The sequence below is a fragment of the Ranitomeya imitator genome, chromosome 4 (assembly GCF_032444005.1).
Source record: "Ranitomeya imitator isolate aRanImi1 chromosome 4, aRanImi1.pri, whole genome shotgun sequence".
NCBI classification, from domain to species: domain Eukaryota; kingdom Metazoa; phylum Chordata; class Amphibia; order Anura; family Dendrobatidae; genus Ranitomeya; species Ranitomeya imitator.
In genome coordinates this window covers 484,209,273-484,234,279 of record NC_091285.1, presented here as the reverse complement: position 1 = coordinate 484,234,279, position 25,007 = coordinate 484,209,273, and the positions used below count along the sequence as shown (strand labels likewise).

The 25,007-nt window shown below is 43.4% G+C and overlaps 1 protein-coding gene across 1 annotated transcript in view; it reads right to left on the bottom strand.

Annotated features, from left to right (window-relative positions):
- The window catches only part of DNAAF4 (dynein axonemal assembly factor 4), a 74,567-nt gene that overhangs the window by 31,365 nt on the left and 18,195 nt on the right, over positions 1 to 25,007 (bottom strand). Inside the window, exons 5-7 of the mRNA XM_069762122.1 lie at positions 12,044 to 12,168; positions 7,133 to 7,242; positions 2,546 to 2,699 (exon numbers count right to left, since the gene is read on the bottom strand). Coding sequence (XP_069618223.1) covers positions 2,546 to 2,699; positions 7,133 to 7,242; positions 12,044 to 12,168 — 389 coding nt within the window. The remainder of the gene's footprint in view (positions 1 to 2,545; positions 2,700 to 7,132; positions 7,243 to 12,043; positions 12,169 to 25,007) is intronic.

Here is a 25,007-nt window from a genome sequence, read left to right as displayed (position 1 = left end):
GAGAGAATCTGATTATGTAGCTCAGTCTAAAATTTTAAAAAGAAAATTTAAAGAAAAAAGATACCCGAAAAATTTGATAAATGGTGCATATAGGGACAACAAAATAAAAACACAGGAAGAATGTTTAAAAGGAAAAACCAGGAAGGGGGACACTTTGACTACTGGTAAGGAAAAAAGTGATGATCGCTGGAAATTGAATTTTGTGACAACATTCAATAGGGGCAATAAAATCATAAGAACTGTGCTTTCTAAATATTGGTACATCTTGAAGCGTGACCCTGTCTTGGGAAAACATCTCCCTGATAAACCAGGGATTACATATAGAAGGGGGAAAACTTTGAAAAATTTGGTGGCCCCCAGTAAATTAGAAAAACAGTTGGATCCAAAAAGAAATTAACATTTATAAAAATAAGGATCAAACTTTATGTGGAGTTCTTCAAGGCACCGGAGTTTTTAAATGTAACTCCAAAAAATGTTGCACCTGTGGGATCCTAGATCATGGGGCTAAAACTATTAAATGCAATAATACTGGTGATGTCTTTGAAATCTCACAAAGACTCACCTGTAGTAGTGATCATGTTGTATATGTCATCACATGCAGTTGTGGTTTGCAGTATGTGGGACGCACTGTACAGACACTGCGGTCCCGCATTAATGGCCACAGAAATAGAGCAAAAAATGGCTTTTTAAAACATAGTCTCTCAAGGCATCTACTACTTAAACATAATAAAATTTTTAACATAAAAGTAACTCCAGTGGAGCAGATACCCTCTGGAGTTGCAAACAGGAATGCTCTTTTAAACAGGAAAGAAACGTTTTGGATATATCGTTTGGGAACATTATTTCCAAATGGATTGAATGATATCATAGAGAGAGTTTAAAAGATTTTTTTTTTTTTTTTTTTTCCCTTTGATATATTTTTTTTATTTTTTTTTTTCTCTCTTTCTTGCATCAATGTTAACAAGGCTGTATCAATCAGTGGGTGTTTTCCTGAACTTGGTCCACACCCCAAATCAAGTTTCTGAGACTGGGATAAAAGGTGTGATACTATATATAAGTGTAATTGAATTTTATACTAGTAGGATTTGTACTGTGTTTTTATGATACCTGAAGAAGGATATATACTGTATCCGAAACGCGTTGTATCTCTTCTATTTTAAGTTATGAAATAAAAAAATATGAAATATCATCTTTGAATGTGAGTCCTGGGAAGCGCTGCCATTCATGGACTGGATGTGCTTTTCTTGAACTACATAATTAAGACGTGAACTACCTTATATTATCCCCTGATATTAGCGCTTTTTACCGCACAATTGGTGGTCTTGTATCTATTTCTATGTAGCTACATAGTGGGTCCCAACAAAAAAAGACCAATTTGAAAGGTTTTTTAGGAATTACCTCTACCATGCTCACAACCCTAGTGGGAGAGCCTTCCAGGCAGAAGCGCACTTATAAGTCGGACACTCCAGCGAGCAGAAATAACAATGAGAATTTGGAGTTCATGTCCATAAATAGCAAAATTTTTTTATTAGTATCAAAAGTTACAACCAGAAACATAACGCTACAAACACATCATATTTGAGTAACATCAAACATAAACTAGACAGAGGGATGATGGTAGCAAAAAGATGGAAACAACACCACGAGGATGCACCTAATACCGAAAAATCCTTTTCCTAAAGTGCATAGTGCAATTTAATAGCTGGGCCTAGGACTGAAGCATTGTAATGCTTTCATAATGATGGGGCCACCGCGTGTAGCATCCTATTTACCGCTGTCTGGGTAAGGATTAGAAATGTATGGTTATGTAACAGTGTATCTTGATTGACGGTTTGTGGAGCCTTTGCGCAGGGCTCGACACACTTGGTACAGTAATTGATATAATTCATTATGAAAGCATTACAATGCTTCAGTCCTAGGCCCAGCTATTAAATTGCACTATGCACTTTAGGAAAAGGATTTTTCGGTATTGGGTGCATCCTCGTGGTGTTGTTTCCATCTTTTTGCTACCATCATCCCTCTGTCTAGTTTATGTTTGATGTTACTCAAATATGATGTGTTTGTAGCGTTATGTTTCTGGTTGTAACTTTTGATACTAATAAAAAAATTTTGCTATTATTTATGGACATGAACTCCAAATTCTCATTGTTATTTGTAGTGGGTCCCAAGAATGATTTTCTCTGGTGGGCCCAAGGTGCTCCAGTCCAACGCTGCAATTATCTGATACTCCAGTTTCCTCCTATTTTTCCCATTGTTATAATAGTGTAGAAGATTATTACAGGCAGTATAGGAGAATGTTTTGTAAGTTACAGCCTATTCGGTATATGACTCTATACATCCCTATGTAATGGTGAGCTCATTCACAAACCATGAGAAGAATAGTCTTCAGAGACTACGCCGCCGTTCAGACTGCTGCACGATAAAATCAATCTTTCCAAGGACATGTAAAGCTTGTGTTCAGCTTCAATGGCTTGTTCTTTAATAGAAGTCTATAGCAGTGTCCAAGTGCGTGCAAGAATCATACAGAAGATATTTTATGTTATACCTTAGAGGCGTCTTCAATTGTTTTATGGAGGTTTCTTAATTTAAGATGGCAGGCTGATCGATTAAGATACAGGGTTGGCATCTTGTCATTAAGTCGTATTGCAAGGTTCAAGGCGTTGACAGCTGCTAAGTAGTCACCAGCCGCAAAAAGTTTACTGTGGCCAAGAAGAGGAAAAAAATGATGATTAGGCAAAGTTCTGAAATACTGTGCAACACTGATGTCAAGAACAACAACATTATAAATCCCAGGATTTAGGGACCCACGGGGTGGATCTCCTTTTTATACTCCCAGTTACTAAGCCGGAGATGCTCCTCATCACCATTGTTGAATGAGGCCAAACGGAGGACAGCAATGCCTTCCCTATCAAAGGAAGACTGGAGCGAGGTCCTCACCTCCCCACAATATGTTTCACCAAGAATTAATGACCAGCTAGTCCAAATGTATATTGTCCATCAATATATAACCTGCTAATTGGGTAGAGCCACCACTGCAGATTGCCATGGGTGTGGGGAAGAGGCGATTTTATACACCTGAAGTGGTATTGCCCTCTTATTGCAGACTTTTGGAAAGAGGCCAAAGCTATCCTCATCGAGATCACACAAACCCCTGTACCGCTCTGCCCTAAGGTGTGTTTATTAGGAATCCTTGAGGAGAGCTGGCCTCACAACCCTTAGGCTCTTCTCAGGGACACATTCATTTTAACTCACAAGTCTATCGCCATCAGATGGATGGTTAGAAGACCCCCGCAAATTTCACACTGGGTCAATATGCTAAATACTGCAGCTTCCTATGAGAGTGTGGTATAAAAAAAATAGAGCTTGTCCTCAAAAGTTTGATAAGGTATGGAAGCTTTGGTTTGATTCTCGATTGATTCACATTAGTCCCCAGGCGATGAGGAGCATTCACTCCTGAAAAAGTATGTGATATTTGGTGCCTGACATGGGCGTCTTATGGTTTTGGTTAAGATATTAGACTCATGGTATGTTAAAGGCAAGGTTAAGCATGCCAGACTGTATTAATAAGCAATGAGAAACGCCATTTGTTTTTTGATGTAAACTTATTATGTTGTGTAATCTTCAATAAAAACGAGTTTTAAAAACAATAGTCACAGGATTTATCATTCAGAATGTGTAACCCCTCAGACGTCTACCAGGAATTCTCCACTACAGCCACCCCACCCCCCATTATCCGCACTACGTATTGAAATCCGGTCATTAGATTCCAACTCCGATTTCCTACATGAGTCATGTCATGTACATGAGATTTCTGAAACCTCAGACTTTGCTGGTACTGTAAAACGCAGCTGAGAATTTACATAAAAATGCTTAAATGCCTAGTGTGAGCATAGCCTGTGAGGACCGCGATAGATATTTAGATAACAGTTGTTGATAATAGCTTTCCTCGATATTCTTTGGTGAATTAGATGTTTCTCTAACATAAACACTTCAAATTTACCTCAGTATTTCTATCTCAGTTCTTTTTTTTGTGTCCTTGGTGGGTAACAGTCCATTTTATTTTAAATGTCAGATTTATGTGAACAATATATGGCTTTTATTTGCTAATTGAAAGTGTTATAATTGCGTGACCAAACAAATTTTACAGGTATTGTGATGTCCCCATCTGCCCGTATAAAGGCCGACTGTGATCTATGGCCTGTATACACCTGATGAGGAGGACGGACCATCCTTGAAACGCGTAGTGGAATAAAAGGTGTTTCACCCTACCCGAACCTGGCTTGTCTCCTCCTTGCGGCGCCCAATAGATGCCGTTTTCCTTTAATTCCTTCCTTCATTCATCCAGCTCTGTGCTTTCAGCAGTGGGGGGTCTGCGGTTGGTGCAGCAGCAATCCAGGGGGCTCGCATGTTCATTCCAGTGTTGTGAATGGTGAGCACCACACACATTGTTCTACTTCTCTACACATGGAGCCCTTTTCTTTGATTCCTATATCTTTGTGTTTCTCTTTTAGGGTGAGGTTTATTTATTTAGAAGTGTTACCCTACGTGTGGCTCTGCAGTTGCTGCAAAACTACAACCACCATTTTGCTTTGCAGGATTAGAGGATCCCTGCAGTGATGGATATATACCGTGATTTCAGGGGTTGTCCGGCCCTAGGCTACAAGTCTGCAGTCACTATGTGAATCCTCACAGCGCATAAACTGAATGGGAGTTTTACGGTGTCGGGAGCAGGTGGTCATGTGTCAGCAAGTATGCAAATCACATACTTGAGGTCACGTTCCCAGTACCAGCGAACACGGTGTGAGGATTCACAAGTCTGCAGTAACAGTGACTGCAGACTTCTAGCCTAAGATAGGACAACCCCTTTAAGGACCAGATCTAGCGTCCATGTCAGTCAACCCTGACAACCTCCTCGTACCTCCCAGAATCAGTGGCTCTTTTGATTGGCCAGTCTGGCATGAGGTCTTTGTTGTCATGTGATGAATATATAACTCCATGACAGACCATGGATGCCGGGAGGTAGGAGCAGTTCTCAGGGCTTACTGATGTGGCTGCTGGATCTGGTCCTATCAACAATTTACACCAAATCTAGTTGGAATACTTTGCAGTCAGGTTAGGTTCTCAGAGTCCCAGTCCAGGGGTCAGAAATGACTGAAGTGGCCGATAGACCAGGTCCCATGAATCGATTCACGCCAACTATAGTTCCAATAATTCTGATTCATACACTTGTTCCAAAGTCTTTTAAATGATGGTGGTATTTTTGTGGTAATATTGTGCGGAAATAACACATAATGTACTAAAGGTAAAAAACAACAACCTCATATGACCCAGTATATATTTTTGGTACAATAGGACCCTATGGGCGACATATCTCTCTCTATACAGTACAGACAAAAAGTTTGGACACACCTTCTCATTTAAAGATTTTTCTATATTTTCATGACTATGAAAATTGTAAATTCACACTGAAGGCATCAAAACTATGAATTAACACATGTGGAATTATATACTTAACAAAAAAGTGTGAAACAACTGAAATTATGTCTTGTATTCTAGGTTCTTCAAAGTAGCCACCTTTTGCTTTGATGACTGCTTTGCACACTCTTGCCATTCTCTTGATGAGCTTCAAGAGATAGTCACCGAGAATGGTTTTCAATTCACAGGTTTGTCCTGTCAGGTTTAATAAGTGGGATTTCTTGCCTTATAAATGCCTTGGGACCATCAGCTGTGTTGTGCAGAAGTCTGGTGGATACACAGCTGATAGTCCTGCTGCATAGACTGTTAGAATTTGTATTATGGCAAGAAAAAAGCAGCTAAGTAAAGAAAAACGATTGGCCATCATTACTTTAAGAAATGAAGGTCAGTCAGTCCAAAAAATTGGGAAAACTTTGAAAGTATCCCCAAGTGCAGTGGCAAAAACCATCAAGCGCTACAGAGAAACTGGCTCACATGATGACTGCCCCAGGAAAGGAAGACCAAGAGTCACCTCTTCTTCTGAGGATAAGTTTATCCGAGTTACCAGCCTCAGAAATCGCAGGTTAACAGCAGCTCAGATTAGAGACCAGGTCAGTGCCACACAGAGTTCTAGCAGCAGACACATCTCTACAACAACTGTTAAAGAGGAGACTTTGTGCAGCAGGCCTTCATGGTAAAAGAGACTTGTTTGGGCTAAAGAACACAAGGAATGGACATTAGAACAGTGGAAATTTGTGCTTTGGTCTGATGAGTTCAAATTTGAGATCTTTGGTTCCAACCACTGTGTCTTTGTGCGACGCAGAAAAGGTGAACGGATGGACTCTACATGCCTGGTTCCCACTGTGAAGCATGGAGGAGGTGGTGTGATGGTGTGGGGGTGCTTTGCTTGTGACACTGTTGGGGATTTATTCAAAATTGAAGGCATACTGAACCAGCATGGCTACCACAGCATCTTGCAGCGGCACGCTATTCCATCCGGTTTGCGTGTAGTTGGACCATCATTTATTTTCAACAGGACAATGACCCCAAACAAACCCCAGGCTGTGTAGGGGCTATTTGACCAAGAAGGAGAGTGATGGGGTGCTACGCAAGATGACCTGGCCTCCACAGTCACTAGACCTGAACCTAATCGAGATGGTTTGGGGGGAGCTGGACCGCAGAGTGAAGGCAAAAGGGCCCACAAGTGCTAAGCATCTCTGGGAACTCCTTCAAGATTGTTGGAAGACCATTCCCGGTGACTACCTCTTGAAGCTCATCAAGAGAATGCCAAGAGTCTGCAAAGCAGTCAAAGCAAAAGGTGGCTACTTTGAAGAACCTAGAATATAAGACATAATTTCAGTTGTTTCACACTTTTTTGCTAAGTATATAATTCCACATGTCTTAATTCATAGTTTTGATGCCTTCAGTGTGAATGTACAATTTTCATAGTCATGAAAATACAGAAAAATCTTTAAATGAGAAGGTTTGTCCAAACTTTTAGTTTGTATTGTACATATACAGCAGGATACGTCACAGCAATCGCGGATGCAGGTTGAGAGCTTTTCCCTGCATATATGTCAAATAGAGGCTGAAATTTTGATATGAACAGAGTCTATAGGAAAAGGAGAAAATTGACAGAAAAGCCCCAGTTTTTTAGGAAACTGCATAATCCACTCACTTCCCTTTGTCCTTCAGCCACTCTGGGTTTTTCTCTTCGTCCTTTAAGTCTTGAAAGTCAAGGTTGTCAGTGTTCACAGCTCTGCGGGCTTCTGCCTGCTTCTGTAACCACTGGAAGATACAACAAAAAAGAATAATTCATCTTCTGCTAAGCCTTTACAGCTGCTTATTTTCCCATACACCATGAGTGGTAAAAAAGTCAGTGGTCGTCATGAGCTCATACAGAAATGGACGTCCATTGGCCAAAAGTCTCATGTGCCCAACATTTCCTTACTTTTCCGATTGTGGCTATAAACTGCTAAACTTATGCTTCTACTGAAAAGCTATTTTTCTCCTGACACCAGTCTGTAAGCCCGCGTCCTTCTAGTATCGTTGCTTTAGAAAATACAAGGTCTGGAGACACATCACATAGCAGAAAAGGCACTTAACTGCCCTAGTACATAGCATAGGCTCAAATAAACTTTGCAATGATAAAAACATGTAAATAATTATGTTCGTGTTTGATTATTGCATTCTCACCCATTAATCAACCTTCTGTAATGAAGCTTTCTATTTTACAAAGCGGATCTGTTATTGCTCCTCCACATTCTCCTGACTTACACATTCAAGAAAATGTGGGCAAAATATACTTGATAGGCCAAGTTCACATGTGCAGTAATCATTCGTATGAAAGTGAACCAGCAACAATCAGTTATTGCAGGACTAGAAAGATTATGCAGACTTTGTCCGGCTAAAAAAAAAATGATTCCAACCAAATCCGTTTTTTGTTTTTTTAACATTGAAATCTATGGAAAACAGATCTGTTAAATAGCCAATCCGTTCCTCTTCCATTTGACATGGACCCATTTTTTTGTTTACTGGATCAGCTTCAAATGGATTATTACCGTACTTTACATTCACATGTCCAAGGGTCATTTGTTTAAAAATGATCCAGTAATAATAGAATGAATATGTATCAGATGAAAGAAAAATGGATGGCTCTCTCCCATACCTGAAATCCGCTGCCTCGGGGTAACTCTCGACTCTGCACTGTCCTTCAAACCGCACGTCCAAACTCTTGCCACCTCCTGTCGCCTCCAACTCAAACATTGCCAGAATCCGTCCTTTCCTAACCCCACAATCTACTAAAACTCTTGTGCATGCCCTTATCATCTCCCACCTTGATTACTGCAACATCCTCCTCTGTGGCCTCCCTGCTAACTCCCTTGCACCACTCCAGTCTGTCCTCAACTCTGCTGCCCAGCTAATCCACCTCTCTTCTCGCTACTCCCCTGCTTCTCCCCTCTGCAAATCCCTCCACTGGCTCCCAATTCCCCAACAAATCCAGTTCAAACTACTAACACTGATCTACAAAGCCATCCACAACCTCTACCCTCTCTATATCTCTGAACTAATCTCCCAATATCTTCCCTCACGTAATCTCCGATCCTCCCAGGACCTCCTACTCTCCTCTGCACTTATTCGTTCCTCACACAACCGCCTCCAAGATTTCTCCCGAATATCCCCCATCCTCTGGAATTACACGCCTCAACACATCCGATTATCCAGCACTCTCGGATCCTTCAGATGGAACCTGAAAATCCATCTCTTCAGGAAAGCCTACAGCCTGCAATAACCATTCTGCCGCCTCACCAACCACCCGAGCTGCCGCCTCAGCACCAACAGAGCTGCAGCGTCCCCGATCTTCTGTCTCTTCCCCAGTATCCCGTAGAATGTAAGTCTGCAAAGACAGGGTCCTCTACCCTCTGTACCAGTCTGTCATCATAAATTTGTGTACTGTAAATGATATCTATAACCCTGTATGTAACCCCTTTCTCATGTACAGCACCATGGAATTAATGGTGCTATATAAATAAATAATAATATTTAACGGATTCATCTTCCATAGACTTCAGTGTTAAAAAATGGACCAAGTTGCAATAATTTTTTTTTTTTACAGGACAAAAAAGTGGTGTCTGCACCACTTTTTTGTACTGCTAAGAAAACTCCATTTTAAACAGATGACTACTGGACATGTGAACCAAGCCTAAGTTAATATGTACAGTAATCATCCGTTAGAATGCATTAAGCAGCAATCTGTCGGCAAAAAAGTCCTCCAGTGAGAGACTCTCTATGTACCCTCTCCCCATTGACTAAAGCTCCTCATACAGATTAGACCAATGTTGGCTGAACCCGCCAATATCAACCAGTTCAAGCGATAGTTTACTGTGTATGTAGGCTCGGAACAGAAGATTAGCTGAGGAGTTATGAATCTGGCTTGCCCGTTTTTGGACGGCTGATAATTTTGTTCTCCCTGAAATCAGCTACCTCATATCTGGCTAAGGCTCTTTCATAGAAAACACAGGAGCACTCGGCAGACCGAGAGCGCCGGTGTTTGTGAGAGATTACAGAGTTAGATGCCCACAAACTATTGGCTGATCCATCATTTGGCGGCTGGCCTTAAAAGATAGTGGGTCCTAAACAAAGGACTCCCCTCTAATAACTGTAACAGAGACAGGTAGTACTGGGTTAAGTGCTAGCTCTGTATGAGGGTTTTTTTTCTTACAAGAACTATATCCTGTGGCCACTAGGTGTGTCAGTCTGCTGGATGAAGTAGAGTCGAATGTGCTGCTAGTGAGTCACCAGCCAAAATGTGAGCTGTAGCTGTTAAAAAGATGTGCCAGGGTTTCTGTCTGAATGGAGACTACAATAAGCAGTCTGTTTGTGAGAAGCTGCACAGAACCGTGTGGAAGCTGCAACCTGTTCAGTGTGATCTGTGCCCGGAGTTGAACACTTCTGATAAGAGTTGGAAGCTCAGGCTGAAGGGGATTCCACAACTGGAGGGATTGTGCCTTTTGTGTGTATATGAATTCTATTCTGGGAGAAAAGACTCTAATCTTTTCAGGGTGAACCCGCACTAACATAGGTGATCATGATTAAATGCACACGCTGTGTGCAGAGAACTGCAAGTATCAGTGGTTGCTACGGACAATAGCTGTTTTGTTTGACAGAGCTGGCGCTAGCTCCGCCGTGTACAAGTAGCAAGGGTCTGTTCTGTTTAGTCAGTGCCTGGACAATGCTAGGGATTTAAGTTTACGAGTTTGTTTTGGTACTGGGAAAAGAATAAAAACTGCATGTGTTTGGACCCAGACTGCATTGCCTGTGGAAACGCTACCTAAGGTCTAATATCTACATAACACATAGGCCCGAGTCAACAAACCATGTCAGAATTCAAGTATAAAACTGTCTGTGCTATTCGCAGTTGGTGGTAGTAGCTTAACCAGGAGAGAGCTTGGCCAAGCGCCGACAAACTCATCAAAAGTTATGCCACAAGTGTAAAGAAAGGAACCCTAGTATCCTAGTCCATAAGGCTCTGTCTTGGCCCCAGCATTGTTCAACATTTTTATACATGATCTAGATAAGGAAACTGAAGGTAAACTAAAATTTGCAGACACTGTAAAGCTAGGAGGGATAGCTGACACTAGATAAGCTTGAATAATGGGCAGCGACTAATACAACGGTATTTAACAGGGAGAAATGCAAGATTCTACATCTGGACAAGAAAATTACATCTATGGAACGGGAGGACTAGAACTAAGCAACAGCACGTGAGAAAAAGACTTGGGAATACTAATGGATCACATACTGCACATTGGTCAACATTGTGATGCACCAGCAAAAAAGGCAAACACAGTTCTAGGATGTATTAAGAGAAGCATAAAGTCTACTCCTCCTTGGTCAGCCCTTATCTGGCATACTGTGTCCAGTTATGGGCACCACATTTAAAAAAAAAAAAAGATATTGAAATAATGGAGCATGTTCTGAGAAAAGCTACCGGGATGGTGAGCGGGCTGCAATGTATGTCCTACAAGGAATGGTTAAAAAAAACTGTGAATGTTTAGCTTGCAAAAAAGAAGGCTACAAGAAGACTTGATAGCGGTCTACAAATATCTGAATGGATGGTACAATGTAGAGTGATCATTTTATTGTCATTTGCACATGGAAACACGAGAAGCAATAGAATGAAAGTGAAAGGGAGAAGATACAGATTAGATATTAGAAAAAAACTTTTTGACAGTGAGGGTGATCAATGAGTGGAACAGGCAGCCACAAGAGGTGGCAAGTTCTCCTTCAAAGGAAGTCGTCAAACAGAGGCTGGACAGACATCTATCTGGGATGATTTAGTGAATCCTGCATTGAGCAGGGGGTTGGACGCAATTACCCTGGAGGTCCCTTCCAACTCTAACATTCTATGATTCTATGACTAGCATAAATTTCGAGAACATTAGCTAAAAGATAAGCCAAAAGGAGAATTTGAAGTTAATCTGCGCTGCTGGTATCACATATAATAGATGCAGCGCACTCTTCATCAATGCCGGCTTGGTGAATCGGGGCTACATTTCTAAAAATGTTTCCAACAATTGGTTTTGTGTAAAGAAACATTTATCTCCCATCTCTCACCAAATCCCAATTTCAGATGCCATATTCTGCAGATTATGATGTAAAGAGCAATAAACCTGGAGTCACTAAGAAATAAATATGAATGTCCTATTAACAATACTGCAAGTAGATCAGCTGGAGGTCAACTACAATGACTGGTTAGCACTTAAAAAAATAATCAACCCCCCCCTTTTGGCATGGATGACTGACTGACTATTATACAAATGTAGCCTAATGTGATTTATGCTGCTTATCATGGAAAGTGATGGCAGATCTCTAGGATGAACAATCACTTCCTGATCGTTGGTCCAGCTAGAGGAAGAGGCCTTAAATTTGCAGGCCTTTTTATCCCAAGAAACCAGAGCACTAAACTCCAATACTAAAAAAAAAACTTCTCCAAGACCACCAGGTCGGGGGTGCTTATTTCAGGTCACTTGAATTCCTGGTAGAACAGGTAAAAAGTAAAAATTGTACAAGACATTCATTTGCTTACCTCTTCCTCTTCTGCCAACCGAGACTCCCGGATGGCTGTAGGGAAGACTCGAGGGGTAAATTGGATTTTAATGTTGCCACATTTTCTGGTGGGAGGCACGGTCTTTTCGGTCTTGTATTTTTCTGCTAATGACACATAAAATCACTTGCATAATTTATGGCGCATGCTTACATTTAATCATCATATATGAATTAGCTTACACGGTCAGAAAGAGGTTGTTAATCATTAGTGCAGCACCGTATGACCATGCCTATATAATAATAATAATAATTTTTATTTATATAGCGCCAACATATTCCGCATCTTCCATAATTTTACCCTAGACGTCATCATTACCAAGAAATAAAAGTTTTTCTTTGCTCTTTATTTATAGTACAAAGACAATTTGGAACAAAAAAAAAGAAAAAATATGGCAATAACAGAACACAGAAGATGGACAGTAAAAGCTATTAGGTATCAATCATCGCAACATCAGAAAGTTTTCTACAGACAATGAAGTAATGATACTTCTTCTAAAATAAGGTTTAGAACCATGACCTAATAATGTTGCATGTCGGCGTCACACCTTGAATTCCTTCTTCAAGTAATAGGAGACGTTGTCACAGATAAGAAATGTACTAAGAAATTAAATGGATCACTGGGCAATACATGGTTAAAGAGAAAAACAAGGGAAGACAAAGGGGATAGAAAGAGGAAAGAAAGAGAAACTGTAGGAAGATGGCAACAGGAAACTGCAATGGGCACGGTAAGCACCCCACAACAGACAGAGCGAGGTTGCAGTAAACAGGCTGTCCAAATATTGCCAAAGTTGCACCATGGTTTACCGATATTATAAGGGTTTTCTGGACCTTTTCCTTGGGTCCAGCACGGAGTTTCTGCTGCTGTTCACAATGTCTGTTATGGTGATAAGCCAATACCTTAGCCCAACGGCCTGTGTCGTCAATTTGGGCAATGTACAATCAACTTGAGTCGCTGATCTCATTTATTGGCTGCGGACAATATCAGACATCAGGCGTGGCAGTGGCACCTCAGCGCTGGACCTGGGGTTGTAGAGATGCAGCTGGGGGGAAAGATTAAGATTTCTGCATCCAGATTGCAAGCTCTTAACACATCTAATATGAACTCTCTTCTTCTGTGGGAGAAAGAACCCATGACACTAAGTTCTGACATACGGGTTTCACAGTAGAACTGGACTCGCACAATCTTTGGGATAAATTAGAAATTACCGTGGATTTATCATTAACACAACCGCGGCCTTCCCCGTGTTCTACCAGACATGTAATGCACACATATCAAAGTTACCCCAGGTGACCACGGCTCTTCCAGGATATTGTGGTTGGCTCTGCTATCAAACACTGAAAATGCTACAGGAAGAAAAGATCACACTGTAGAGCGATGAAAACCACAGCTTCTACTGCGCATGTGCAAGATTTCAGCAGCCGGGCAAGGGGAGGACAGTGAAAAGGTGGGTGGAGATTGTCTGCAGCCTGAATACACAGACTCTGGCAGTGAATAATTTTACTCTGAAAACGTGGAGCGTTCAGAAATAATATTAGCATCATCCTCGGATAGAAGCACAAAGTAAGAAAACCAATCTCATCAGTTAGGTGATGTATTCCAGAATGCATACACTTTTTACTGTGATATCCCCTTTATTAGGAGAAGAATACAGTCTAGATCACATGAAGTAATTCTCCCGCTCTACTCCTCCTTGGTCAGGCCTCATCCGGAATACTGAGTCCAGTGCTGGGCACCACATTATAATAATGACATTGAAAAACTAGCGCAAGTTCAGAGATGGTGAACGGACTGCAAAGTATGTCCTGCGAGAAATGGTTAAAGGATCTGGGAATGTTTAGCTTGCAATAAAGAAGACTAAGAGGAAACTTAATAGTGGTCTACAAATATCTGAAGGGCTGTCACAGTGTTGAGGAATCATCCTTATTCGCATTTGCACAAGGAAACATGAGAAGTAATGGGATGAAACTGAAAGGGAGAAGATACAGATTAGATGTTAGAAAAAACTTTTTGACAGTGAGGGTGATCAATGGGTGGAACAGGCTGCCACCAGAGGTGGTGAGTTCTCCTTCAATGGAAGTCTTCAAACAGAGGCTGGACAGAGTCTTAGATGGTTTAGTGAATCCTGCATTGAGCAGGGGGTTGGACATGATGATCCTGGAGGACGCTTCCAACTCCAACATTCTAGGATTCTATGATGATATAGGAGCCTATTTGCTACCATCAAGACTCCATTCCCATCTGCATCAGAGGCTGCATTCATAGCCCCCATGCATGCAAACAATTGTATAATAATCATTGTGTCCAACAAGTCATGGTCACATAGGTGGAATTTGGGTTTTGCTAAATCAACAGAACGGTATACTCAACACATTGTGCATTAGTTATACACTCCATGCTCCAAAAATGAGAAAAAAATAAACAGTTTGAATTCAGTTTAACACAAAGATGAATGCAGTATGCTGCGCCACGCAAATAACAGGATTTTTCGACATTTTCTGGGATGTCAGGTCTTGCAGTTTTGTTTTTTTATCATCTTACGACCAAGGATTGTGCTCTTCAATGATGCAGTGTGAATTATTTTTTGGAGACTTACTTATTTCCATCGTATACAAGATTATAAATGTGGAAACCAAGAAAGCATTGGTAGTACTCTGCAAGCTTTCACTGTGGTCTTATTACTCACATTTCACCACAAGAGGGTGAGCACAGGCTGAAATAAAAACCTAAATATCATCATTCAAAAACTACACACCTGATAAAAATGCTATTCTGGGTTATTCTAAAACATTTAATATCCATAAAAACACATTCCATGCACTGCACTGCTCCAGATATTCGCAAAACACATTGAAAGTAAAGACACAAATATAGTCAGATGGTGGCAACAAAATAAAACAAGTGCTACAAAAAATATCACCAAACATCAATATTATAAGTTTTGCTTTTTTACCCCACTTCATTGCAAATATTCAGTGGCAAAGCCAATTTTATCTAAGACTTTATGCAAAAAAGAAAATAATGCTTGTCACGCAATTTTATTTTTTAAAGGGAATATAGGTCAGAGAGCCCACATAAAACTATTAATCACAGAATCCATATTAAATAGTAGCACACGGTATTTGTCTCCTGCTTGCCTACCTGGAAAGCACACAACTCTGTTTGGCTCCTGGCCACAATATGAAAAGTGGACTCTGAACAATTTTTATATACAAGTGCTTCTCACTAAATTAGAATATCATCAAAAAGTTAATTTATTTCAGTTCTTCAATACAAAAAGTGAAACTCATTATATAGATTCATTACAAACAAGAGTGATCTATTTCAGGTGTTTATTTCTGTTAATGTTGATGATTATGGTTCGCAGCAAATGAAAACCCAAAAGTCATTATCTCAGCAAATTAGAACAATTAACAAAAAACACCTGCAAAGGCTTCTTAAGCGTTTAAAGGGTCTGTTTCAGTAGGCTCCACAATCATGGGGAAGACTGCTGACTTGACAGATGTCCAGAAGGCAGTTATTAACACTCCACAAGGAGGGTAAGCCACAAAAGGTCATTGCTAAAGATGCTGGCTGTGCACAGAGTGATGTATACAAGCATATTAATGGAAAGTTGAATGGAAAGAAAAAGTGTGGTAGAAAAGGTGCACAAGCAACAGGGATAGCCGCAGCCTTGAAAGGAGTGTTAAGAAAAGGTCATTCAAAAATTTGGGGGAGATTCACAAGGAGGTGACTGCTGCTGGAGTCAATGCTTCAAGAGTCACCACACACAGACGTATCCAGGACCTGGGCTACAAGTGTCGCATTCCTTGTGTCAAGCCACTCGTGACTAATAGACAATGCCAGAAATGTCTTACCTGGGCCAAGGAGAAAAAGAACTGGACTGTTGCTCAGTGATCCAAGGTGTTTTCAGATGAAAGTAAATTTTGCACTTCATTTGGAAATCAAGGTCCCAGAGTCTGGAGGAAGAGTGGAGAAGCTAAAATCCAAGCTACTTGAGGTCTAGTGTGAAGATTCCACAATCAGTGATGGTTTGGGGAGCAATGTCATCTGCTGGTGTAGGTCCACTGTGTTTTATCAAGACCAAAGTCAGCGCAGCCGTCTACCAGGAAATTTTAGAGCACTTCATGCTTCCCTCTGCCGACAAGCTTTTTGGAGATGAAAATTTCATTCTCCAGCAGGGCTTGGCACCTGTCCACACGTACCAATACCTGGTTTACAAACAACATTATCACTGTGCTTGATTGGCCAGCAAACTTGTCTAACCTTAACCACATAGCTAATCTATGGGGTATTGTCAAGAGGAAGATGAGACACCGGACCCAACAATGCAGACGAGCTGAATGCTGCTATCAAAGCAACCTGGGCTTCCGTAACACCTCAGCAGTGCCACAGGCTGATCGCCTCCATGCCACGCCACATTGTTGCAGTAATTGATGCAAAAGGAGCCCCGACCAAGTGCATTTACTGAACATACATTTCAGATTTTAAAATCATTTTTCAAGCTGGTGTTATAAAGTATTCTAATTTACTGAGATAAAGACTTTTGGTTTTCATTTGCTGTAAGCCATAATCATCAACATCAACAGAAATAAACACTTGAAATAGATCACTCTGTTTGTAATTACTCTATATTATGTAGGAGTTTCACTTTTTGTATTGAAGAAGTGAAATACCGTATATACTCGAGTATAAGCCGAGATTTTCAGCCCATTTTTTTGGGCTGAAAGTCCCCCTCTCGGCTTATACTCGAGTCATACCCGGGGGTCGGCAGGGAAGGGGGGGGCGGGGGCTATCTAGTTATAGTTACCTGCTCCGGCGCGGTCCCTGCAGTCCCTGCTTCTTCCAGCGCTGCATCTTCTTCCTGTATTGAGCGGTCACATGGTACCGCTCATTACAGAAATGAATATGCGGCTCCACCTCCCATAGAGGTGGAGCCGCATATTCATGACTGAAAATGAGCGGTAACTGTGACCGCTCAATACAGCAAGAAGATGCAGCGCCGGGAGAAGCCGGGACTGCAGGGACCGCGCCGGGAGCAGGTAAGTATACGGGGAGGGGAGCGCTGCGCGATATTTACCTGCTCCTCGCTCCGGTGCGGCTCCGTCTCTAGCGTCCTCTGGCAGTGACGCTCAGGTTAGAGGGCGCGGTGACGTAGTCAGTGCGCGCCCTCTGCTGAGCATCAGTGCTGGAGACGGAGCCGCACGAGGAGCAGGTAAATATTGAAAGCGCCGGCGTCCTGAGCAAGAGAGGTGAGTATGTGATTTTTTTTTTTTTTTTTTATTGCAGCAGCAGCAGCATTCTATATGGCACAGCTTGATAAGGAGCCATAATGAACGGTGCAGAGCATTATATATGGCACAGCTTTATGTGGAGCATCTATGGGGCCATAATGAACGGTGCAGAGCATTCCATATTGCACATCTTTATATGGAGCATCTATGGGGCCATAATCAACGGTACAGAGCATTATACTGTATATGGCACAGCTTTATGTGGAGCATCTATGGGGCCATAATGAACGGTGCAGAGCACTCTATATGGCACATCTTTATGTAGAGCATCTATGGGGCCATAATGAACGGTGCAGAGCATTCTATATGGGGCACAGCTTTATATGGGGGCATAATGAATGGCGCAGAGCATTATATGTGGGGCACAGCTTTATATGGAGCATCTATGGGACCATAATGAATGGTGCAGGGCATTATATGTGGCACAGCTTTATATGGAGCATCTATGGGGCCATAATGAACGGTGCAGAGCATTCTATATGGGGCACAGCTTTATAAGGAGCATCTATGGAGCCATAATCAACGGTGCAGAGCATTCTATATGGGGCACAGCTTTATAAGGAGCATCTATGGAGCCATAATCAACGGTGCAGAGCATTCTATATGGGGCACAGCTTTATATGGGGCCATAATGAATGGCGCAGAGCATTATGTGGGGCACAGCTTTATATGGAGCATCTATGGGACCATAATGAATGGTGCAGGGCATTATATGTGGCACAGCTTTATATGGAGCATCTATGGGGCCATAATGAACGGTGCAGAGCATTATATGTGGGGCACAGCTTTATATGGAGCATCTATGGGGCAATAATGAACGGTATGGAGCATCTATTTTTATTTTTGAAATTCACCGGTAGCTGCTGCATTTCCTACCCTAGGCTTATACTCGAGTCAATAAGTTTTCCCAGTTTTTTGTGGCAAAATTAGGGGGGGGGTCGGCTTATACTCGAGTATATACGGTAAATTAACTCTTTGATGATATTCTAATTTTGTGAGAAGCACCTGTAACTGCAGCTCCTAAGTGATTTACAGACTTTGGGGTCCCTTGTATATCCCAATCGGTACCCGTGCAAAGTGACTGTGGGTTGCCAGCGTTATATCAGTCATTAATGGGTTAAGATGTTTGCCCTTGTTGTGGCAATTTTGCTCCTTGAGCAGCTTGTTTTAAGATTCTCATTGTCTGCAGTAGTGACGGGCGATCCCCTGGATGTTCGGGTCTGGTGAGTTCGGCTGAACAGTTAAAAAAAAGTTTGGTTCGGGTACCAGAAAAGCACCCGAACCAGGACCCGATTCACTACAATGGGGGCCCGAACATCCATTGTTTGCGAAGCTCTCATATTCATGATCATTACCGACGGTTAGAGAGCTGTGCTTCCACGCTGTCAGATGACAGCGTGAGCCAGCAGCTGTGATCGAAGGTAAAAAGTTTACCTACGGTTGCAGGCGTCAGATGATAGGACTACTACTCTCATCAGCCTACACATGCTGCAGTTAATACAGCAAGAGCAGGTGCTATAAATAAATAAATAAATCAATTTAAAAAAAAAACAACAAAAAAACGGTGTGGATTACCCAGTAAGTATGATAACCAGCCAGGTAAAATTGTCAGCTGCGGTCTGCAACCCTCTGCTGTCAGCTTTAGAACGGCAGGTCATCAAAAATAGAGGGGTCTCCATGCCATTTTTTAAAATTATTTAAAAAAATACTTAAAAAAAAAAAAAGAAAAAAGAAAACGGGGTAGGATTCCCCCAATTTTTAACAACCAGCCAAACTAAAGCAGACAGCTGGGGGCTGGTATTCTCAGGCTGGTAAGGGGCCATGGATATTGTCCCCCTCCAGCCTAAAAACAGCAACCTGTCGCCCCAGAAATGGTGCATCTATTAGATGTGCCAATTCTGGTGCTTTGCCCAGCTCTTCCCATTTGCCCTGTGGAGGTGGCAAGTGGGGTTCCATATGTGGGGATGATGTCACCTTTGTATTGTCCGATGACATCAAGCTTACGTGTTAGTAATGGAGATGTGTCTATAATCCTATGGTCATATTGTAAATAAACACAGCAAAAATAAAGTCCTCAATTTGAAATAAAAAAATGTTTTACTTTATTAAAATAATAGTTATACTCACCGAACGCCCATTTCATTGAAAAAAAACCCAAAACAACCACATCAATATGCCTTACCTGTCCGTCATTCTGTCCCATGTCGTAATCCATGTCTGGGGATTAATAGTTTTTAACCTAGACGGTGCCAAGATACCACCGTCCAGGCTGAAAACCACTGGAGAATGAGCAGCCTCAGTGACCAGCGGGGATGTCATCGAGGTTAACACAGGTCACGGAGGTTCGGCTCCCAGCCGGGCCCCTGTACTACGATGGCTCACTGAGCTCAGCGCTGCGCCATGAGACTTTCTCAAGGTGCTAGCAGTGAGCTCACAGAGGTTATTTTTTTTTTACTAGTTTCTCCATACAGTAGACGTCTTGAAGCTGTCATCACCAACAAAAGCTTTTGTATGAAGTATTAAAGAAATTTCAGTGTGTGCAATAATTTTCCGTGTCAGTTCTCACTACTACACATAACTTATGGACATCTATGGTTTGATTTCTTTGCCTGTGTGGATTGGATGGGTTGTTACCGACATCTGGTGACTGAGAATTTCATGTCAATTGCACCTTTAGAAATATATTTACTTAGAAAATTGGTGACATGTTCAATGCTTATTTCATCCCCTGTATATATTTACTCCCAATAGAGCACCAATGATTTCAAGAAATGGGCTTAAAAATAGCATATACCACTTTGGCAATGATCAGATATTTTGATTACTGTAGATCTGATACAATGCACTACATCTGCCAACATAATATTCTTTAGGTGGTTTATGCATCAGCTATTCCTACCATACACACTTGACTTAATTGTTCACGCACACGTTTTTAATGAGAAGCGGGGAATAAGCCGTGGGCACAAACCTCTGAGGACAAAAAAGGCAGGAATGTTAAAATCCAATATGGCTGACCCATTCTCACCAATATCTGCTATATAGTGAGATTAGAACCCAGCCTGTACATATTTGATAGCAAAATCAGGGGCTTTGTCCGACATTTACTAATGGTGTATGGCCACAAACGGAAATAAATCAGTGATAAATAGGATGCATCTTTCCCAGACAAAGTGCCAGCATCCCTGCGTGCCTCCCCTCCTCCGACAGGGACGCCGACTCACTCACCGCTTCGGCCACCCACCTCCAGTCCCTGCCTCCGTGCTCCAGGGCCTACACAATCCTGACAAGTCTCCTGGCACCGCTATTAGGGACCGCGCATCCCCGATATCAAAGGGACATCGTGCTCTCTTGTATTGTGTCCCCAGGCAATAGATGGGAGACATTTAAGGCACCTCCACCTGTTGCAATATTCTAGTTAGTGTGTGTCCAGCCTACCTGTTAGGTGCCCTTTGTCCGTATTGTTCCAGCATTTGCTAACCTGCATCCTGTCCGCTATCTAGAGCCGCACAGTCTGTACCAGTACCAAGTGGTCATCCTGGCTACTATCCTGAGCCGCATAATCTGTACTAGCACCAAGTGGCCATCCTGGCTACTATCCTGAGCTACAGTCTGTACTAGTACCAAGTGGCCGTCCTGGCTACTGTCCTGAGCCGCATAATCTGTACAAGTACCAAGTGGCCATCCTGGCTACTATCCTGAGCTACAGTCTGTACTAGTACCAAGTGGCCGTCCTGGCTACTGTCCTGAGCCGCATAATCTGTACAAGTACCAAGTGGCCATCCTGGCTACTATCCTGAGCCGCATAATCTATACTAGCACCAAGTGGCCATCCTGGCTACTATCCTGAGCCACATAATCTGTACTAGTGCTAAGTGGCCGTCCTGGCTACTATCCTGAGCCGCAGTCTGTACCAGTACCAAGTTGCCGTCCTGGCTACTATCCTGAGCTGCATAATATGTACCAGTACCAAGTGGCCATCCTGGCTACTATCCTGAGCCGTATAATTTGTACCAGTGCCAAGTGGCCAACCTGGCTACTATCCTGAGCCACATAATCTGTACTAGTGCCAAGTGGCCGTCCTGGCTACTATCCTGAGACGCATAATCTGTACTAGTGCTAAGTGGCCGTCCTGGCTACTATCCTGAGCCGCAGTCTGTACCAGTACCAAGTTGCCGTCCTGGCTACTATCCTGAGCTGCATAATATGTACCAGTACCAAGTGGCCATCCTGGCTACTATCCTGAGCCGTATAATTTGTACCAGTGCCAAGTGGCCAACCTGGCTACTATCCTGAGCCGCATAATCTGTACCAGTACCAAGTGGCCATCCTGGCTACGATCCTGAGCCGTATAATTTGTATCAGTGCCAAGTGGCCAACCTGGCTACTATCCTGAGCCGCATAATCTGTACTAGTACCAATTGGCCGTCCCGGCTACTATCCTGAGCCGCATAATCTGTACTAGCACCAAGTGGCCTTTCCGGCTACTATCCTGAGCCGCATAATCTCTACTAGTAACAATTGGCCGTCCTGGCTACTAACCTGAGCCGCATAAGGCTACGTTCACATTTGCGTTGTTGGCGACGCATACCGACGGATGCGTCATGCGCCCCTATCTTTAACATGGGGGGCGCATGGACATGTGCCAGTATGCGTTGTACTGCGTTTTACGACGCATGTGTCATATAGACGCACAAGACAGGGCGCAGAGGACGCTACTTGTAGCGTATTTTCCTGCGTCGAAATTCCTGATCTGTAGGATCTTATGACAACGCATGCGTCGCAAAACGCTGCGTTGTGTACATGCGTTGTTGGTTGCGTCGCCGACGCTGCGCCCAATAACGCAAATGTGAACGTAGCCTAATCTGTACTAGTACCAAGTGACCGTCCTGGCTACTATCCTGAGCCGCATAATCTGTACTAGTACCAAGTGGCCGTCCTGGCTACTATCCTGAGCCACATAATCTGTACTAGTACCAAGTGGCCGTCCTGGCTACTATCCTGAGCTGCATAATATGTACCAGTACCAAGTGGTCGTCCTGGCTACTAACCTGAGCCGCATAATCTGTACTAGCACCAAGCGGCCGTCCTGGCTACTATCCTGAGCCGCACAGTCTGTACCAGTACCAAGTGGTCGTCCTGGCTACTATCCTGAGCTGCAGTCTGTACTAGTACCAAGTGGCCGTCCTGGCTACTATCCTGAGCCGCATAATCTGTACTAGTACCAAGTGGCCATCCTGGCTACTATCCTGAGCCGCATAATCTGTACTAGCACCAAGTGGCCATCCTGGCTACTATCCTGAGCTACAGTCTGTACTAGTACCAAGTGGCCGTCCTGGCTACTGTCCTGAGCCGCATAATCTGTACAAGTACCAAGTGGCCATCCTGGCTACTATCCTGAGCCGCATAATCTATACTAGCACCAAGTGGCCATCCTGGCTACTATCCTGAGCCACATAATCTGCACTAGTGCCAAGTGGCCGTCCTGGCTACTATCCTGAGACGCATAATCTGTACTAGTGCTAAGTGGCCGTCCTGGCTACTATCCTGAGCCGCAGTCTGTACCAGTACCAAGTTGCCGTCCTGGCTACTATCCTGAGCTGCATAATATGTACCAGTACCAAGTGGCCATCCTGGCTACTATCCTGAGCCGTATAATTTGTACCAGTGCCAAGTGGCCAACCTGGCTACTATCCTGAGCCGCATAATCTGTACCAGTACCAAGTGGCCATCCTGGCTACGATCCTGAGCCGCATAATCTGTACTAGTACCAAGTGGCCATCCTGGCTACTATCCTGAGCCGCATAATCTCTACTAGTACCAATTGGCCATCCTGGCTACTATCCTGAGACGCATAATCTGTACTAGTACCAAGTGGCCGCCCTGGCTACTATCCTGAGCCGCATAATCTGTACTAGCACCAAGTGGCCGTCCCGGCTACTATCCTGAGCCGCATAATCTGTACTAGCACCAAGTGGCCTTTCCGGCTACTATCCTGAGCCGCATAATCTCTACTAGTACCAATTGGCCGTCCTGGCTACTAACCTGAGCCGCATAAGGCTACGTTCACATTTGCGTTGTTGGCGACGCATACCGACGGATGCGTCATGCGCCCCTATCTTTAACATGGGGGGCGCATGGACATGTGCCAGTATGCGTTGTACTGCGTTTTACGACGCATGTGTCATATAGACGCACAAGACAGGGCGCAGAGGACGCTACTTGTAGCGTATTTTCCTGCGTCGAAATTCCTGATCTGTAGGATCTTATGACAACGCATGCGTCGCAAAACGCTGCGTTGTGTACATGCGTTGTTGGTTGCGTCGCCGACGCTGCGCCCAATAACGCAAATGTGAACGTAGCCTAATCTGTACTAGTACCAAGTGACCGTCCTGGCTACTATCCTGAGCCGCATAATGTGTACTAGTACCAAGTGGCCGTCCTGGCTACTATCCTGAGCCACATAATCTGTACTAGTACCAAGTGGCCGTCCTGGCTACTATCCTGAGCTGCATAATATGTACCAGTACCAAGTGGTCGTCCTGGCTACTATCCTGAGCCGCACAGTCTGTACCAGTACCAAGTGGTCGTCCTGGCTACTATCCTGAGCTGCAGTCTGTACTAGTACCAAGTGGCCGTCCTGGCTACTATCCTGAGCCGCATAATCTGTACTAGTACCAAGTGGCCGTCCTGGCTACTATCCTGAGCCGCATAATCTGTACAAGTACCAAGTGGCCATCCTGGCTACTATCCTGAGCTACAGTCTGTACTAGTACCAAGTGGCCGTCCTGGCTACTGTCCTGAGCCGCATAATCTGTACAAGTACCAAGTGGCCATCCTGGCTACTATCCTGAGCTACAGTCTGTACTAGTACCAAGTGGCCGTCCTGGCTACTGTCCTGAGCCGCATAATCTATACTAGCACCAAGTGGCCATCCTGGCTACTATCCTGAGCCACATAATCTGTACTAGTGCCAAGTGGCCGTCCTGGCTACTATCCTGAGACGCATAATCTGTACTAGTGCTAAGTGGCCGTCCTGGCTACTATCCTGAGCCGCAGTCTGTACCAGTACCAAGTTGCCGTCCTGGCTACTATCCTGAGCTGCATAATATGTACCAGTACCAAGTGGCCATCCTGGCTACTATCCTGAGCCGTATAATTTGTACCAGTGCCAAGTGGCCAACCTGGCTACTATCCTGAGCCGCATAATCTGTACCAGTACCAAGTGGCCATCCTGGCTACGATCCTGAGCCGCATAATCTGTACTAGTACCAAGTGGCCATCCTGGCTACTATCCTGAGCTACAGTCTGTACTAGTACCAAGTGGCCGTCCTGGCTACTGTCCTGAGCCGCATAATCTGTACAAGTACCAAGTGGCCATCCTGGCTACTATCCTGAGCTACAGTCTGTACTAGTACCAAGTGGCCGTCCTGGCTACTGTCCTGAGCCGCATAATCTGTACAAGTACCAAGTGGCCATCCTGGCTACTATCCTGAGCCGCATAATCTATACTAGCACCAAGTGGCCATCCTGGCTACTATCCTGAGCCACATAATCTGTACTAGTGCCAAGTGGCCGTCCTGGCTACTATCCTGAGACGCATAATCTGTACTAGTGCTAAGTGGCCGTCCTGGCTACTATCCTGAGCCGCA